The sequence below is a fragment of the Pseudonaja textilis genome, chromosome 7, assembly GCF_049901715.1.
Source record: "Pseudonaja textilis isolate UNSWEBS1 chromosome 7, rPseTex1.2, whole genome shotgun sequence".
In the NCBI taxonomy this organism is placed as follows: Eukaryota; Metazoa; Chordata; class Lepidosauria; order Squamata; family Elapidae; genus Pseudonaja; species Pseudonaja textilis.
The window spans coordinates 30,241,794-30,261,389 of record NC_141996.1 but is presented as its reverse complement, the minus strand read 5'-3'; the positions used below and the strand labels follow the sequence as shown (position 1 = coordinate 30,261,389).

Genomic DNA, 19,596 nt, shown 5'->3' with positions numbered 1-19,596 from the left:
AGCATATTACTGAATTACAAATGCACTACAACGAGTAGAATGAAGGGACACTTTCCAACCAGAAGATAGAGCCCTGTAAAAACAAAAAATTTCTGCATCCCTCTACAAGAAATTCTTCCAAGCAATGTATTTCTGTGTTGTAGTGTCAGGACTGATCATCCCGTTTTAAGATAAAACAACTCTTAGGCTGACATAGGTGAAACCACGTCCACATGTACAATGTGAACTTTTGGGGGGGCGGCATTCTTTGCTTTTTTCTAGTTTCAACAGAGGACGATAATTATCTTCCTAAAGTCTTGAGCACGCCAGATCTTCCAATTACTAAATCTGGAATTATGTGTTATCATATGGTTGATAAAAATGTAGGCAGCGTAGGCACTGTCTGTAGATCGTGCACTCTTGGTGGCTACTTCGAAGCAAAGGGTTTCTGATTGAACATGACTTCGAAGGACTTGCCTGCAGATAATATGCAGAGATTTAGAGATGCATAGTATTGGGACACCGTTCACTTTTTTTCAAGCTACTTTAGATCTTTGTTTTCCCAGGTTAAAGTCTGTTACCCTTTGAGAATTCTTTCTACTTCAGTTCAAAATCCTTTCAAAAGTAACATGGTATTTTGAATCCCGTACGTCTCTGTCAAATGTAGATTAATTTTGGACTGGACTTCCTTTCAGATTCTTATGAAACAAGCCCGGTTCCGCCAAAGTATAAAGAGACCGACCACATCATGCCCATAGTACCAGACATGAAACCTGGTAGAGTGACTTTTTTTAACATTCTTCTTTCTACCTCTAGAACTTATCTAGTATATTGATTTCTGAAAGAAACATGAACTCCAGACTTCCTAAATATATTCTAAATATATTCTGTACCAAAGTGTACAAAAAGGAAGTGAAGTAGGCATTCAATCCTGAAGACATCAGACCAGGCACACCAAAGCTTCTCTGATGGGCCTCCACTGAGGTTTAAAATTCCTCAAAGGCGATATGTTAGTTAATTGTAGGACCATGTATAACAATTCATCTCAAGGTAGAAGGGCTCATCGGCAACTTGGGTTAAATAGGTGTAACCCTCTCCTTGAATGTGGACATTGTAAATTTATCTTGGGGTTCTTTGCTTTTTTCCAGTTTCAACTATCGATGATAGAAATCTTCCTAAAGTCTTGGCCACAGCAAAACTTCCAATTACCAAACCTGGTAATTTTATGTTGTCATATGTTTGATTAAATTATGTGTGGATTGATTGTTAGTAGATAAAGCATTCCTGGTGGTTGTTTAAAAATAACGAGTCTGTGCACTGAACAGAATTGGAACAACCTGCCCGCAGATCACGTGTAGAAGTTCATTACATAGATGGATAATATTAGAAGGCCGTATAGTTTTTATCGTGTTAATTTGATGTTCATTCTCCTAACATAACCCATTTCTGATATGATTAGCATCACACAGAATTTGGAATCCCATGATCCCTGTCAATTTAAAGACTAATACTATACTGGACTTCCTTTCAGTTTCGTATGAACCAAGCCCTGTTCCATCAAAATTTAAAGAACCTGGCTACATCCTTGCAGAAGTACCAGACAGGAAACCTGGTAGAGTGACTTTTTTTACGTACTACTCTCTGTTCCTTTACAGCATGACTTCTTACATCTACCAAGTTTAATCTTATCAAAAGGGTTTACAAAATCCAGACATTCTGGAAATTAATAGATGCACAAGTATTAAGCATATTACTGAATTACGAATGCACTACAACAACGAGTAGAATGAAGGGACACTTTCCAACCAGAAGATAGAGCCCCACAAAAACAAAAAATTCCTGCATCCCTCGACATGAAATTCTTCCAAGCAATATATTTCTTTGTTGTAGTGTCATGACTGATCATCCCGTTTTAAGATAAAACAACTCTTAGGCTGACATAGGTGAAACCAAGTCCACATGTACAATGTGAATTTATTTGGGGGTTCTTTGCTTTTTTCTAGTTTCCACTGAGGACGATAATTATCTTCCTAAAGTCTTGAGCACGCCAGATCTTCCAATTACAAAATCTGGTAATTATCTGTTATCATATGGTTGATAAAAATGTAGGCAGTGTAGGCACTGTCGGTAGATCGTGCACTCTTGGTCGCTACTTCGAAGCAAAGGGTTTCTGACTGAAAATAACTTCGAAAGACTTGCCTGCAGATAATATGCAGAGCTTTAGAGATGCATAGTATTGGGACACCATTCACTTTTTTTCAAGCTACTTTAGATCTTTGTTTTCCCAGGTTAAAATCTGTTACCCTTTGAGAATTCTTTCTACTTCAGTTCAAAATCCTTTCAAAAGTAACATGGTATTTTGAATCCCGTACTTCTCTGTCAAATGTAGATTAATTTTGGACTGGACTTCCTTTCAGATTCTTATGAAACAAGCCCGGTTTCGCCAAAGTATAAAGAGACCGACCACATCATGCCCATAGTACCAGACATGAAACCTGGTAGAGTGACTTTTTTTTAACATTCTTCTTTCTACCTCTAGAACTTATCTAGTATATTGATTTCTGAAAGAAACATGAACTCCAGACTTCCTAAATATATTCTAAATATATTCTGTACCAAAGTGTACAAAAAGGAAGTGAAGTAGGCATTCAATCCTGAAGACATCAGACCAGGCACACCAAAGCTTCTCTGATGGGCCTCCACTGAGGTTTAAAATTCCTCAAAGGCGATATGTTAGTTAATTGTAGGACCATGTATAACAATTCATCTCAAGGTAGAAGGGCTCATCGGCAACTTGGGTTAAATAGGTGTAACCCTCTCCTTGAATGTGGACACTGTAAATTTATCTTGGGGTTCTTTGCTTTTTTCCAGTTTCAACTATCGATGATAGAAATCTTCCTAAAGTCTTGGCCACAGCAAAACTTCCAATTACCAAACCTGGTAATTTTATGTTGTCATATGTTTGATTAAATTATGTGTGGATTGATTGTTAGTAGATAAAGCATTCCTGGTGGTTGTTTAAAAATAACGAGTCTGTGCACTGAACAGAATTGGAACAACCTGCCCGCAGATCACGTGTAGAAGTTCATTACATAGATGGATAATATTAGAAGGCCGTATAGTTTTTATCGTGTTAATTTAATGTTCATTCTCCTAACATAACCCATTTCTGATATGATTAGCATCACACAGAATTTGGAATCCTATGCTCCCTGTCAATTTAAAGACTAATACTATACTGGACTTCCTTTCAGTTTCGTATGAACCAAGCCCTGTTCCATCAAAATTTAAAGAACCTGGCTACATCCTTGCAGAAGTACCAGACAGAAAACCTGGTAGAGTGACTTTTTTTACGTACTACTCTCTGTTCCTTTACAGCATGACTTCTTACATCTACCAAGTTTAATCTTATCAAAAGGGTTTACAAAATCCAGACATTCTGGAAATTAATAGATGCACAAGTATTAAGCATATTACTGAATTACGAATGCACTACAACAACGAGTAGAATGAAGGGACACTTTCCAACCAGAAGATAGAGCCCCGCAAAAACAAAAAAATTCCTACATCCCTCGACATGAAATTCTTCCAAGCAATATATTTCTTTGTTGTAGTGGCAGGACTGATCATCCCATTTTAAGATAAAAAAACTCTTAGGCTGACATAGGTGAAACCAAGTCCACATGTACAATGTGAATTTATTTGGGGGTTCTTTGCTTTTTTCTAGTTTCCACTGAGGACGATAATTATCTTCCTAAAGTCTTGAGCACGCCAGATCTTCCAATTACAAAATCTGGTAATTATCTGTTATCATATGGTTGATAAAAATGTAGGCAGTGTAGGCACTGTCGGTAGATCGTGCACTCTTGGTCGCTACTTCGAAGCAAAGGGTTTCTGACTGAAAATAACTTCGAAAGACTTGCCTGCAGATAATATGCAGAGCTTTAGAGATGCATAGTATTGGGACACCATTTACTTTTTTTCAAGCTACTTTAGATCTTTGTTTTCCCAGGTTAAAGTCTGTTACCCTTTGAGAATTCTTTCTACTTCAGTTCAAAATCCTTTCAAAAGTAACATGGTATTTTGAATCCCGTACGTCTCTGTCAAATGTAGATTAATTTTGGACTGGACTTCCTTTCAGATTCTTATGAAACAAGCCCGGTTCCGCCAAAGTATAAAGAGACCGACTACATCATGCCCATAGTACCAGACATGAAACCTGGTAGAGTGACTTTTTTTAACATTCTTCTTTCTACCTCTAGAACTTATCTAGTATATTGATTTCTGAAAGAAACATGAACTCCAGACTTCCTAAATATATTTTAAATATATTCTGTACCAAAGTGTACAAAAAGGAAGTGAAGTAGGCATTCAATCCTGAAGACATCAGACCAGGCACACCAAAGCTTCTCTGATGGGCCTCCACTGAGGTTTAAAATTCCTCTAAGGCGATATGTTAGTTAATTGTAGGACCATGTATAACAATTCATCTCAAGGTAGAAGGGCTCATCGGCAACTTGGGGTATATAGGTGTAACCCTCTCCTTGAATGTGGACACTGTAAATTTATCTTGGGGTTCTTTGCTTTTTCCAGTTTCAACTATCGATGATAGAAATCTTCCTAAAGTCTTGGCCACAGCAAAACTTCCAATTACCAAACCTGGTAATTTTATGTTGTCATATGTTTGATTAAATTATGCGTGGATTGATTGTTAGTAGATAAAGCATTCCTGGTGGTTGTTTAAAAATAACGAGTCTGTGCACTGAACAGAATTGGAACAACCTGCCCGCAGATCACGTGTAGAAGTTCATTACATAGATGGATAATATTAGAAGGCCGTATAGTTTTTATCGTGTTAATTTGATGTTCATTCTCCTAACATAACCCATTTCTGATATGATTAGCATCACACAGAATTTGGAATCCTATGCTCCCTGTCAATTTAAAGACTAATACTATACTGGACTTCCTTTCAGTTTCGTATGAACCAAGCCCTGTTCCATCAAAATTTAAAGAACCTGGCTACATCCTTGCAGAAGTACCAGACAGAAAACCTGGTAGAGTGACTTTTTTACGTACTACTCTCTGTTCCTTTACAGCATGACTTCTTACATCTACCAAGTTTAATCTTATCAAAAGGGTTTACAAAATCCAGACATTTTGGACATTAATAGATGGACAGGTATTAAGCATATTACTGAATTACAAATGCACTACAACGAGTAGAATGAAGGGACACTTTCCAACCAGAAGATAGAGCCCTGTAAAAACAAAAAATTTCTGCATCCCTCTACAAGAAATTCTTCCAAGCAATGTATTTCTGTGTTGTAGTGTCAGGACTGATCATCCCGTTTTAAGATAAAACAACTCTTAGGCTGACATAGGTGAAACCACGTCCACATGTACAATGTGAACTTTTGGGGGCATTCTTTGCTTTTTTCTAGTTTCAACAGAGGACGATAATTATCTTCCTAAAGTCTTGAGCACGCCAGATCTTCCAATTACAAAATCTGGTAATTATGTGTTATCATATGGTTGATAAAAATGTAGGCAGCGTAGGAACTGTCTGTAGATCGTGCACTCTTGGTGGCTACTTCGAAGCAAAGGGTTTCTGATTGAACATGACTTCGAAGGACTTGCCTGCAGATAATATGCAGAGATTTAGAGATGCATAGTATTGGGACACTGTTCACTTTTTTTCAAGCTACTTTAGATCTTTGTTTTCCCAGGTTAAAGTCTGTTACCCTTTGAGAATTCTTTCTACTTCAGTTCAAAATCCTTTCAAAAGTAACATGGTATTTTGAATCCCGTACGTCTCTGTCAAATGTAGATTAATTTTGGACTGGACTTCCTTTCAGATTCTTATGAAACAAGCCCGGTTCCGCCAAAGTATAAAGAGACCGACTACATCATGCCCATAGTACCAGACATGAAACATGGTAGAGTGACTTTTTTTAACATTCTTCTTTCTACCTCTAGAACTTATCTAGTATATTGATTTCTGAAAGAAACATGAACTCCAGACTTCCTAAATATATTCTAAATATATTCTGTACCAAAGTGTACAAAAAGGAAGTGAAATAGGCATTCAATCCTGAAGACATCAGACCAGGCACACCAAAGCTTCTCTGATGGGCCTCTACTGAGGTTTAAAATTCCTCTAAGGCGATATGTTAGTTAATTGTAGGACCATGTATAACAATTCATCTCAAGGTAGAAGGGCTCATCGGCAACTTGGGTTAAATAGGTGTAACCCTCTCCTTGAATGTGGACATTGTAAATTTATCTTGGGGTTCTTTGCTTTTTTCCAGTTTCAACTATCGATGATAGAAATCTTCCTAAAGTCTTGGCCACAGCAAAACTTCCAATTACCAAACCTGGTAATTTTATGTTGTCATATGTTTGATTAAATTATGGGTGGATTGATTGTTAGTAGATAAAGCATTCCTGGTGGTTGTTTAAAAATAACGAGTCTGTGCACTGAACAGAATTGGAACAACCTGCCCGCAGATCACGTGTAGAAGTTCATTACATAGATGGATAATATTAGAAGGCCGTATAGTTTTTATCGTGTTAATTTGATGTTCATTCTCCTAACATAACCCATTTCTGATATGATTAGCATCACACAGAATTTGGAATCCTATGATCCCTGTCAATTTAAAGACTAATACTATACTGGACTTCCTTTCAGTTTCGTATGAACCAAGCCCGGTTCCATCAAAATTTAAAGAACCTGGCTACATCCTTGCAGAAGTACCAGACAGGAAACCTGGTAGAGTGACTTTTTTTACGTACTACTCTCTGTTCCTTTACAGCATGACTTCTTACATCTACCAAGTTTAATCTTATCAAAAGGGTTTACAAAATCCAGACATTCTGGAAATTAATAGATGCACAAGTATTAAGCATATTACTGAATTACGAATGCACTACAACAACGAGTAGAATGAAGGGACACTTTCCAACCAGAAGATAGAGCCCCGCAAAAACAAAAAATTCCTACATCCCTCGACATGAAATTCTTCCAAGCAATATATTTCTTTGTTGTAGTGTCAGGACTGATCATCCCATTTTAAGATAAAACAACTCTTAGGCTGACATAGGTGAAACCAAGTCCACATGTACAATGTGAATTTATTTGGGGGTTCTTTGCTTTTTTCTAGTTTCCACTGAGGACGATAATTATCTTCCTAAAGTCTTGAGCACGCCAGATCTTCCAATTACAAAATCTGGTAATTATCTGTTATCATATAGTTGATAAAAATGTAGGCAGTGTAGGCACTGTCGGTAGATCGTGCACTCTTGGTCGCTACTTCGAAGCAAAGGGTTTCTGACTGAAAATAACTTTGAAAGACTTGCCTGCAGATAATATGCAGAGCTTTAGAGATGCTTAGTATTGGGACACCGTTCACTTTTTTTCAAGCTACTTTAGATCTTTGTTTTCCCAGGTTAAAATCTGTTACCCTTTGAGAATTCTTTCTACTTCAGTTCAAAATCCTTTCAAAAGTAACATGGTATTTTGAATCCCGTACTTCTCTGTCAAAAGTAGATTAATTCTGGACTGGACTTCCTTTCAGATTCTTATGAAACAAGCCCGGTTCCGCAAGAGTATAAAGAGACCGACTACATCATGCCCATAGTACCAGACATGAAACCTGGTAGAGTGACTTTTTTTAACATTCTTCTTTCTACCTCTAGAACTTATCTAGTATATTGATTTCTGAAAGAAACATGAACTCCAGACTTCCTAAATATATTTTAAATATATTCTGTACCAAAGTGTACAAAAAGGAAGTGAAGTAGGCATTCAATCCTGAAGACATCAGACCAGGCACACCAAAGCTTCTCTGATGGGCCTCCACTGAGGTTTAAAATTCCTCTAAGGCGATATGTTAGTTAATTGTAGGACCATGTATAACAATTCATCTCAAGGTGGAAGGGCTCATCGGCAACCTGGGGTATATAGGTGTCACCCTCTCCTTGAATGTGGACACTGTAAATTTATCTTGGGGTTCTTTGCTTTTTTCCAGTTTCAACTATCGATGATAGAAATCTTCCTAAAGTCTTGGCCACAGCAAAACTTCCAATTACCAAACCTGGTAATTTTATGTTGTCATATGTTTGATTAAATTATGTGTGGATTGATTGTTAGTAGATAAAGCATTCCTGGTGGTTGTTTAAAAATAACGAGTCTGTGCACTGAACAGAATTGGAACCACCTGCCCGCAGATCACGTGTAGAAGTTCATTACATAGATGGATAATATTAGAAGGCCGTATAGTTTTTATCGTGTTAATTTGATGTTCATTCTCCTAACATAACCCATTTCTGATATGATTAGCATCACACAGAATTTGGAATCCTATGCTCCCTGTCAATTTAAAGACTAATACTATACTGGACTTCCTTTCAGTTTCGTATGAACCAAGCCCTGTTCCATCAAAATTTAAAGAACCTGGCTACATCCTTGCAGAAGTACCAGACAGGAAACCTGGTAGAGTGACTTTTTTTACGTACTACTCTCTGTTCCTTTACAGCATGACTTCTTACATCTACCAAGTTTAATCTTATCAAAAGGGTTTACAAAATCCAGACATTTTGGAAATTAATAGATGGACAGGTATTAAGCATATTACTGAATTACGAATGCACTACAACAACGAGTAGAATGAAGGGACACTTTCCAACCAGAAGATAGAGCCCCGCAAAAACAAAAAATTCCTACATCCCTCGACATGAAATTCTTCCAAGCAATATATTTCTTTGTTGTAGTGTCAGGACTGATCATCCCATTTTAAGATAAAACAACTCTTAGGCTGACATAGGTGAAACCAAGTCCACATGTACAATGTGAATTTATTTGGGGGTTCTTTGCTTTTTTCTAGTTTCCACTGAGGACGATAATTATCTTCCTAAAGTCTTGAGCACGCCAGATCTTCCAATTACAAAATCTGGTAATTATCTGTTATCATATGGTTGATAAAAATGTAGGCAGTGTAGGCACTGTCGGTAGATCGTGCACTCTTGGTCGCTACTTCGAAGCAAAGGGTTTCTGACTGAAAATAACTTCGAAAGACTTGCCTGCAGATAATATGCAGAGCTTTAGAGATGCATAGTATTGGGACACCATTCACTTTTTTTCAAGCTACTTTAGATCTTTGTTTTCCCAGGTTAAAATCTGTTACCCTTTGAGAATTCTTTCTACTTCAGTTCAAAATCCTTTCAAAAGTAACATGGTATTTTGAATCCCGTACTTCTCTGTCAAATGTAGATTAATTTTGGACTGGACTTCCTTTCAGATTCTTATGAAACAAGCCCGGTTCCGCCAAAGTATAAAGAGACCGACCACATCATGCCCATAGTACCAGACATGAAACCTGGTAGAGTGACTTTTTTTAACATTCTTCTTTCTACCTCTAGAACTTATCTAGTATATTGATTTCTGAAAGAAACATGAACTCCAGACTTCCTAAATATATTTTAAATATATTCTGTACCAAAGTGTACAAAAAGGAAGTGAAGTAGGCATTCAATCCTGAAGACATCAGACCAGGCACACCAAAGCTTCTCTGATGGGCCTCCACTGAGGTTTAAAATTCCTCTAAGGCGATATGTTAGTTAATTGTAGGACCATGTATAACAATTCATCTCAAGGTGGAAGGGCTCATCGGCAACCTGGGGTATATAGGTGTCACCCTCTCCTTGAATGTGGACACTGTAAATTTATCTTGGGGTTCTTTGCTTTTTTCCAGTTTCAACTATCGATGATAGAAATCTTCCTAAAGTCTTGGCCACAGCAAAACTTCCAATTACCAAACCTGGTCATTTTATGTTGTCATATGTTTGATTAAATTATGCGTGGATTGATTGTTAGTAGATAAAGCATTCCTGGTGGTTGTTTAAAAATAACAAGTCTGTGCACTGAACAGAATTGGAACAACCTGCCCGCAGATCACGTGTAGAAGTTCATTACATAGATGGATAATATTAGAAGGCCGTATAGTTTTTATCGTGTTAATTTGATGTTCATTCTCCTAACATAACCCATTTCTGATATGATTAGCATCACACAGAATTTGGAATCCTATGCTCCCTGTCAATTTAAAGACTAATACTATACTGGACTTCCTTTCAGTTTCGTATGAACCAAGCCCTGTTCCATCAAAATTTAAAGAACCTGGCTACATCCTTGCAGATGTACCAGACAGGAAACCTGGTAGAGTGACTTTTTTTACGTACTACTCTCTGTTCCTTTACAGCATGACTTCTTACATCTACCAAGTTTAATCTTATCAAAAGGGTTTACAAAATCCAGACATTTTGGAAATTAATAGATGGACAGGTATTAAGCATATTACTGAATTACGAATGCACTACAACAACGAGTAGAATGAAGGGACACTTTCCAACCAGAAGATAGAGCCCCGCAAAAACAAAAAATTCCTGCATCCCTCGACATGAAATTCTTCCAAGCAATATATTTCTTTGTTGTAGTGTCAGGACTGATCATCCCATTTTAAGATAAAACAACTCTTAGGCTGACATAGGTGAAACCAAGTCCACATGTACAATGTGAATTTATTTGGGGGTTCTTTGCTTTTTTCTAGTTTCCACTGAGGACGATAATTATCTTCCTAAAGTCTTGAGCACGCCAGATCTTCCAATTACAAAATCTGGTAATTATCTGTTATCATATAGTTGATAAAAATGTAGGCAGTGTAGGCACTGTCGGTAGATCGTGCACTCTTGGTCGCTACTTCAAGCAAAGGGTTTCTGACTGAAAATAACTTCAAAGACTTGCCTGCAGATAATATGCAGAGCTTTAGAGATGCATAGTATTGGGACACCATTCACTTTTTTCAAGCTACTTTAGATCTTTGTTTTCCCAGGTTAAAGTCTGTTACCCTTTGAGAATTCTTTCTACTTCAGTTCAAAATCCTTTCAAAAGTAACATGGTATTTTGAATCCCGTACTTCTCTGTCAAAAGTAGATTAATTCTGGACTGGACTTCCTTTCAGATTCTTATGAAACAAGCCCGGTTCCGCCAGAGTATAAAGAGACCGACTACATCATGCCCATAGTACCAGACATGAAACCTGGTAGAGTGACTTTTTTTAACATTCTTCTTTCTACCTCTAGAACTTATCTAGTATATTGATTTCTGAAAGAAACATGAACTCCAGACTTCCTAAATATATTCTAAATATATTCTGTACCAAAGTGTACAAAAAGGAAGTGAAGTAGGCATTCAATCCTGAAGACATTAGAACAGGCACACCAAAGCTTCTTTGATGGGCCTCCACTGAGGTTTTAAATTCCTCTAAGGCGATATGTTAGTTAATTGTAGGACCATGTATAACAATTCATCTCAAGGTAGAAGGGCTCATCGGCAACTTGGGGTACATAGGTGTAACCCTCTCCTTGAATGTGAACACTAAATTTATCTTGGGGTTTTTTGCTTTTTTCCAGTTTCAACTATGGATGATAGAAATCTTCCTAAAGTCTTTACCACACCAAAACTTCCAATTACCAAACCTGGTAATTATATGTTGTCATATGTTTGATTAAATTATATGTGGATTGATCGTTAGTAGATAAAGCATTCCTGGTGGTTGTTTAGAAATAACAAGTCTGTGCACTGAACAAAATTGGAATAACATGCCCGCAGATCACGTGTAGAACTTCATTACATAGATGGATAATATTAGAAGGCCATATAGTTTTTATCGTGCTACTTTTGATGTTCATTTTCCTAAAATAACCCATTTCTGATATGATTACCATCACACAGAATTTGGAATCCTATGCTCCCTGTCAATTTAAAGACTAATACTATACTGGACTTCCTTTCAGTTTCTTATGAACCAAGCCCTGTTCCATCAAAATTTAAAGAACCTGGCTACATCCTTGCAGAAGTACCAGACAGGAAACCTGGTAGAGTGACATTTTTTTATATACTACTCTCTGATCCTTTACAAGATACGTTCTTGCATCTATCTAGTGTAATCTTCTCAAAAGGGTTTACAAAATCCAGACATTCTGGAAATTACTATATGCACAAGGTCTGAGGATATTATTGAATGCTCTAAAAGACCAAATAGAATGAAGGGACACTTTCCAACCAGAATACAAAACATACAAATCTCCTGGATCCCTTTATATGAATGATGAAAATCCTTCCAAGGCAATATATTTCTTCATAATGGTGTCATGCCTGATCATTCCATTTTAAAATGAAATAACTTTTAGGCTTTTATAGCCAAAACCATGTCCACATGTACAATGTGAACTTATTTGGGGGTTGTTTGCTTTTTTCTAGTTTCAACTTTGGATTATAATTATCTTCCTAAAGTCTTGACCACCCCAGAACTCCCAGTTACCAAATATGGTAATTATATTTTCTCATACGTTAGATAAAATTGAAGATTATTTGTTGTTGCAACATAATTCATTCCCCAAGGCTGCACTGAGCATAACCTTTTAGAACATGCCTGTGATCATCTGCAGCACTTCGCTACACCAGTGCATAGTATTAGCAGATCATTCACTTTCATTCATGTTACTTTGATCTTTATTTTCCTGAGGTTTAACCCCATTACACTTTTAGAATATTTTCTTGTTCAGTTCAAAATCCTGTCATAAGATATGGTTACTATCATATGGTAGTTTGAATCTTGTACCTTCCTGTCAAAAGCTAAATTAAATCTAGGCTCGACTTCCTTTCAGCTTCCTATGAATTAAGCCCTGATCCATCAAAATTTAGAAAACTTGACTACATCTTTTCAGAAGTACCAGAAAGGAAACGTGGTGGAGTGACTTTTTATTTACTTTTTCCCCCTTTACTACAAGAACTTCTTGAACCTAATTTTATTCAACAGTACTATGAAGTCAGTACTATGAAGTCAGTTAAATTATAAATTTTATAAATTCTAAATGTTGTGGTCCAATACCGAATCACCCTGAATGTACTCTTTATAGAATGGGAATAGAGGTAAACTTCACAATCCAAGACATTCACCATATACATTAAAACTTCCTATGAGAGTCCATATAGAGGAATAAGACCCATCTGAGGCAATATTTTTCTTCATCTTCAGATCATGCATTTTATGATGGAATATTTCTGATTCATGTTTGTAAAATATTTAAAATTATTTTGGGGTACATAGGTGTCCTTCAATGTTGACATCCTAAATTTATGGGGGGGGGGTTGGTTGCTTGTTTTTATTTTCAACTGAGGCTTATAATTATTTTCATAAACTCTTGACCATGCCAAAGCACCCATTTACTAACCTGATAATTGTTATGCATTAGATAAAATTGTTTTCAGTATGATTCTTAGTAGATATGTAGATCATGCATTCCTGGTCACTCCTTGGACATTAGTATTTTCTGGATTGAACAGAACTTTGGAACATGTGCTCAGGTGCATTAATTCTTATTAGTTTCTAATCTTAGTTTCTAAGATTATGTATCAATTTCTGTTTTTAAAGCTACAATATTTTTTGTAAATTAGTGTTGCAGTTACAGGCATTCTGAAAGGTTTTCCATATTCTAATAGTTCCCTTTTTTCCCCGGTACAGTTTTGGAACCTATTACGTTTAGCAATGAACTTCCAATAGTAGGTAATAGTGTTTTCCTGGCACACTGATTAATTTTCTTATTTTACTTTCTTGTTCAGAAATCCATTACATGTTCTTTTCTGTAAGATCATCTAACATCATCTTTTTTTCATTAAATCCCATCCTTTCTCTAGGTTTGCTAGTCATTTAGCACTGAAGACTTTTAACCATTCTATTTATTTTTTTCCACAGTACTGCTTTTTCTTTCTTTCCTTGCACAGTGATTCAGTCATGTGAAAATAGCTGGAAGTGGCCATATTATACGCAGTGAACTCCCACGTGTTTATAATTTCCATTTCTTTTTTAAGCTGGCTCCTGAAATTTTCATAAATCACTAATTTTATATATGTATTGAGGCTACTCTTTCCAACCCTTTTGTCTGGCTGATTTTGTACACTTCATATCCACAGCATGTTTCTTCATCTTCACCTTCACATTCAATTTTAAAATGCCCGACATGACCCTATTTACATCTTAATAATTTTGAAGATATTTTTTTCTTTTTCAGATGCAGAAACCAAGCATCATGTTCCAATCACTAAAACAACAATCAACCCATTGCTACTACCAAAATCTGGTAAATTTTTATATTGTTATTTAAATTTTCTCCATGTGTCAAAGCCTGCATTAAAAAAAAACCCTACATAATTTGGGAATAAAAATTTATTAGTCTTGTCCTTTTAGCAGTGTTTTTCTTATTAAATTTGTCTCTGAGAGGCGTATAAGAGAAAGTAATCCAAGAAAAAAAGCAACAAATAGTAATAATCAATAATAGAAAATCTGGCCCATACTCCTCTCATGGATCCAAAAGCAATAGCCACTCAGTCATGGAAGGGATGATCTTATTTTTCCCCTTCAGACTTCCATAATCTACAGATACTGTGACAGAACCTCAACAACTTTTAGTTGTTTGAGTGAAGACAGATTTATATAGTTGACTGTCATCAGAATACCGATAATGCTTTTTACCTCATGCAGAGGAATAATCCACTCACCCCCTTCATTTCATGTAGATGTTAAAAAGAAGTAGGGATGGCATAGAGCTATGATGCCCCACAAAGAAGAGCTTTCAGACTAGACTCCAAAACCACAGCCAGATAGATGGATGGATGGATGGATGGATGGATGGATGGATGGATAGATAGATAGATAGATAGATAGATAGATATTTCTAATTCTAATTATGCCAAATGAATTTCTCATAAGAAACCTGATTTCAGTATCTCTGCCCGTGTACAATAATAACTTCTAAATAAAACACTACATGTTTTATTTCTTTTCCCAGCTGTTCTATGCATCAAAATCTATTTAAGCAGGGGTGGGATTCAAATTTCTTAAGAACGGTTTTGTGGGCGTGGCCTAATGTCTGACTGTGGCTTGGTGGTCATGTGACTTGGTGGTCATGGCTTGCTGACTGGATGTGCCTTGGCAATCACATGACTGGCTGGGTGTGGCTTGTATGTAAATATTGTAAATATTTATGTAAACATTTAATTTTTTATTAAAAAGAGCAACTTTACCCAAAATCAGGCAAAGCAGGCAGGCAGATTGAGTTGCTCACAGAATCACAGATTCACTTAGAGATCTACCATTCTACAATCTTCTATCTGAGTCTGCATTGAAAAATAGAAACTTCAGTCCTAAAGAAGGTTCAGCTCTGTTTTTAGATTAGCTAGAAATCAAGAAATCCAATGATTTCCTGCTTTCTAGCTAATCTAAATCTCCCAGCACAGCAGAAAAACTGGTGGTTGGGAAAAAGAAAAAAGAAAAATTGAAACTTAGCAAACAAATTTGATGGTGCGCATGCCAGGTAAGGAGTGAGTGGGCGGGTTGGGAAGGGGAGGACCCAGGCAGTGGCAAAATTTGCCAGTTCTCCCAACTGGGCAGAATCATAACAACTGGTTCTATAGAACCAGTCCAACCAGGTAAAATCCCACCCATGCATTTAGGTATTAAAATGTATGTCCCATCTATATTTTATACAATATTCAGTGCTTACCATGACTAAAAATACACACAAAAAATAAAAATAAAAAACAATTACTTTTATACCAATTTTGTTCAAATTTAAATAAATTCAACTAACAAAGTTTTAGTAGAAAAGTTGGTTTTTTATGACTTCTCGAAGTCCTGGGAGACTGGAAGCCAAATGTGCTTCCTAGGAATGCACATTATGACCTGGGACATGCACATTATCACCCTTCCCAAGGAACGAACTGGGTCAATTACTAGTGAAAGTGAGTTGATTCTCAAAAGGGCGTCTTCTGATAATCTATGGAGCCAGATTGGATCCATCAAAAGAGACATGGCACTTCAAGGAATGAGATGCATTTTTAGCTTTTCTGGAGGAAACAGTGGAGTCCTTTGTGGTCTCTGACCTTGGTTATTTTATTTCAACAGAAAACCCGCCACCTCTTTCCTGTCAGTTACTACAAAAGCAACTTAAAAGGCTTGGGAAGCCCTTTTGTGTCTGAATAGTCTCATCACTAATACAAAACTAGTCAGCTATTGACACCTATTTCTTTGTGCATAGGTTTAAACTATTATAAAAGAATGTTACGTGTCTTTTAAATTCTATAAAATACACTTTGTTCACATGTGCATGTTGGTAAATGTGCCAGTCAGTATACAGCCCAGGGGTCTGGAAAAATGTATCAATCAATAACTAGCATTCATGGTTTTTTTTTTCCTTAAGAGAAAAATCATGCCAAACATAAACCTCAGACCAGCACTGAAGTCCCACAGCCTCGGCATGGTAAATCCCTATTTATTTTGTGTCAATACACTGATCATGTTGGTTATTTTAATATTTTGGCCATAGCTAGGAATTCTTTTCCTAAAAGTGTGATTTAATACTTAAAGAAATCTAAGACATCCAATCTATACTGCATAATCAGCATCATATGTTCTTATAATAGTATTGTATGTTACAGTAGATCACATTATGTTCTCATTAAGAGTTAACTGAAAACAGCAAGAAAAATATTCTGTGCTCTTAAAGAGATGTAGTTTTATTTTTACACTGAAAATAATTTGGAAAAAAGGATGATAATGATTGCTCATTTCAAAATCAGATTATGAAAATACTTTCTCAATAGTTTTTGATGGATGGAAGTGCTCCGTCGAGCCTCGCTGTGCAGCAAAAACTGTGCACGTGCAGCGTGCGCACATTTTCACCGAACCAGCACAGACCTCATTTGAACTCAAATGTTTTTATTTATCTTTCTTGTCACTTGATGAAACAGCTCCCTTGAGTAAGAACTAACACATTTTTTTAGTTAGACACGCCAGTGGTTTTAGTTAAATAATGGAAAAGAGCCTGAGAGGTGGTTTCTCTTGTATAGAACTCAGACCCACCGTACTCCATTGTATCCAATTCAGAGAATTAATATTGTAGTTTAGTTTTTAGCTTTTTTTAATCAGTATTTTTATAACAGTATTTATATTTATAGCATCGCGTTTTATTAAACAGTCACATTATTATTACTGATTTTTATTGGAGATAGATAGATAGATAAATGATAGATAGATAGATAGATAGATAGATAGATAGATAGATTAGAGACAGAGAAAGGTGTGTGTGTGTGTGTGTGTGTGCATATATGTGTGTGTGTGTGTGGTTTTTTTTTTTTTTTCTTAAGTTTTCGTGGGTACTTACATGTATGGTATTCAGCTTTGTTCGGGTATTTTCCCACGTTATTATAGTTGTGCTTTTAAAGTTGTAGCAACGTTTCGGCAGAATCTCATCTGCCATCATCATTCTGCCAAAACATTGCTACAGATTCTGCCATCATCATTCTGCCGAAACGTTGCTACAACTTTAAAAGCACAACTATAATGATGTGGGAAAATACCTGAACAAAGCTGAATGACATACATACATACATACATGGACTGTTTTTCTGAATTCTTTATAGTTTGGTATATTAAAGTTTTAAAAAATGTCAGTATAATTTCTTACAGCTCCTAAGGAAGCACATGAAGTTCCAACCAGACCAATAACTCCTTCCAGTCCTGATATAACCCCAAACAAATCCAGTGAGTAATTCATTATTTTGACTTTCAGGAATTTGTTTTAAATATATTTAATAGAGTTCCATCTTACATAGTCACATAAAATAATGTGAGAAAAACACATATTTGTGTATAACTAAAATGAAAAACTGAAAAAAAACAGTTTAATAGTTTTGTGTCTATGTTCGCATGTGTGTGTGTGTGTGTGTGTGTGAGAGAGAGAGAGAGAGAGAGAGAGATGCATTTCAAAAATGGTGGGAGGAAAAACCACACATTATAAAATAAAAGTTAATTGATTTTTCAGTAAAAATAGAAACTTTATTATCTGTTAAAATATAGGACAAACATGCTAACAGAGTATAAAACAAAAGAATGAATTCATTCTTAGCAACCAGAATAACATTTTTTCTTTTAAACCACATTTTTGGCTTATTAAAAAAAAGTTTCCTTTTTTGTAATTTCTCATGTAAAAGACATTTCCAGGTTTAGAAAATAACCAGGAGATTGTCTTTGCCATTATCCTAAACAATTTTTGCAACTTGGATTATGCTCAGAATACCTTTAACATGAGAACATTGCACAACAGATGTAAAGTTAACCCTTTATTCTATATATTTAAATCAGTACAAATTTAACTATTTTACATGTTTTCTATTTGAATTAGAATATCCATTTTCCCCCTTATATTAATGAAATCTAATGTAATTTGAACAACCAGTAAGAATTTTTCAAGTTAATTTGAAATAAGTAAAGTAGGATTATTTACTTATTTTTAAAAAAACCTTTTCAAGCTTTTGCTATTTGAAAAAGTCATATTCCCTAAAAAGAATTATCTGAAAAGAAAAAAACACCTTAGATTAAGGCACAAGATCAAGGCACAGGACCCAAATGAGTTGCAAATGCCAGCATTCTTGCCAGATTAAACAGCAAAATAGAATCTCCCTTGGAATAAAGAGTTGTAACTATTCTTGTTTTCCATTTTCTCGAGAAACTGAAATTCTGAAAATGCAGCTACTGAAAGGATGAATTAAAAATTGCTGCTGTTATGACACAGGAAGACATGGTCTCTAACATACATTCAATTACATTGCAAACGGAGTTTCTATGACAAACTCCTGCAATTTAGATGGGAAAAAATTGTTTTCTCTGTTCTTAATATACAGTACTCTAGCTGGTATCTACCACATTTGTTAGAATTAGCCTTTCCGAATTTGCACAGATTTGAAAAAATTGTGTAAGAATGGATTTTGAGCCAGAAAAAATTCAAGTGACACCATCCTTCTTCCAAGAAAAAAGGTACTCTGGTGTCAAATTTGCAATCTAGACTGGAAACTGTTAATCCAAAGAATAAATTTAAAACTATAAGTAAAGCAGCAAAATTCATCGATTCCCTTCTAGTTCTTCTGGTCTCTCTTGTGAATTCTTTTGTGAATTCTATTTTTTTTTGTAATTGCTATTTCTTGAATCACTATGATAAAAATTTTTCACACAAGGACATCATTTCATATTAAATTTGTTGCTTCTTTTCAGGTCTAAATATCAAATATCATGATCCATCCAAACCTAAAAGTCATCCTGATCAAAAAACACAACAATCAAAACCAGGTAGATATATAATTGTTATTTTATATCACACTGTTTCTTTCACTAAAACTGCACCATTAAACTTCCACATTGGGTATATTTATGACTGCATACAACAAACCCAAAAAGGACAGAATGTTGAATATAGTAATTCTTAGATTGTAACCACTTCTTTCTTCCCTTTTATAGATTATTTACATAAAATAGTCTCATTCATTGTGTATAGTTTATCTCAGGATTCATTTTCAGAATCTTTTGGCTCTTTCTCTCTCTTTCCCTTACTCCCTCTCTTTTTATATACATTTTCAACTTGTATTTAAATTTTATAGTTTGCTCAGGAGTTCAGTATAATTATTTAGTCTAACAAATTACTATGGAAACTTTAAAAATAATA

General features: G+C 35.7%; 1 protein-coding gene across 1 annotated transcript in view; it reads left to right on the top strand.

The window, feature by feature from the left end:
• ABI3BP (ABI family member 3 binding protein) overlaps positions 1-19,596 on the top strand; it is a 138,596-nt gene that overhangs the window by 84,527 nt on the left and 34,473 nt on the right. Inside the window, exons 28-59 of the mRNA XM_087937347.1 lie at positions 675-755; positions 1,128-1,196; positions 1,511-1,591; positions 1,983-2,051; positions 2,851-2,919; positions 3,234-3,314; positions 3,707-3,775; positions 4,121-4,201; positions 4,573-4,641; positions 4,956-5,036; positions 5,424-5,492; positions 5,838-5,918; positions 6,291-6,359; positions 6,674-6,754; positions 7,146-7,214; positions 7,560-7,640; positions 8,013-8,081; positions 8,396-8,476; positions 8,868-8,936; positions 9,282-9,362; positions 9,735-9,803; positions 10,118-10,198; positions 10,590-10,658; positions 11,001-11,081; positions 11,452-11,520; positions 11,836-11,916; positions 12,302-12,370; positions 13,566-13,607; positions 14,113-14,181; positions 16,300-16,359; positions 17,568-17,642; positions 19,149-19,223. Coding sequence (XP_087793473.1) covers positions 675-755; positions 1,128-1,196; positions 1,511-1,591; positions 1,983-2,051; positions 2,851-2,919; positions 3,234-3,314; positions 3,707-3,775; positions 4,121-4,201; positions 4,573-4,641; positions 4,956-5,036; positions 5,424-5,492; positions 5,838-5,918; positions 6,291-6,359; positions 6,674-6,754; positions 7,146-7,214; positions 7,560-7,640; positions 8,013-8,081; positions 8,396-8,476; positions 8,868-8,936; positions 9,282-9,362; positions 9,735-9,803; positions 10,118-10,198; positions 10,590-10,658; positions 11,001-11,081; positions 11,452-11,520; positions 11,836-11,916; positions 12,302-12,370; positions 13,566-13,607; positions 14,113-14,181; positions 16,300-16,359; positions 17,568-17,642; positions 19,149-19,223 — 2,340 coding nt within the window. The remainder of the gene's footprint in view (positions 1-674; positions 756-1,127; positions 1,197-1,510; positions 1,592-1,982; positions 2,052-2,850; positions 2,920-3,233; positions 3,315-3,706; positions 3,776-4,120; positions 4,202-4,572; positions 4,642-4,955; positions 5,037-5,423; positions 5,493-5,837; positions 5,919-6,290; positions 6,360-6,673; positions 6,755-7,145; positions 7,215-7,559; positions 7,641-8,012; positions 8,082-8,395; positions 8,477-8,867; positions 8,937-9,281; positions 9,363-9,734; positions 9,804-10,117; positions 10,199-10,589; positions 10,659-11,000; positions 11,082-11,451; positions 11,521-11,835; positions 11,917-12,301; positions 12,371-13,565; positions 13,608-14,112; positions 14,182-16,299; positions 16,360-17,567; positions 17,643-19,148; positions 19,224-19,596) is intronic.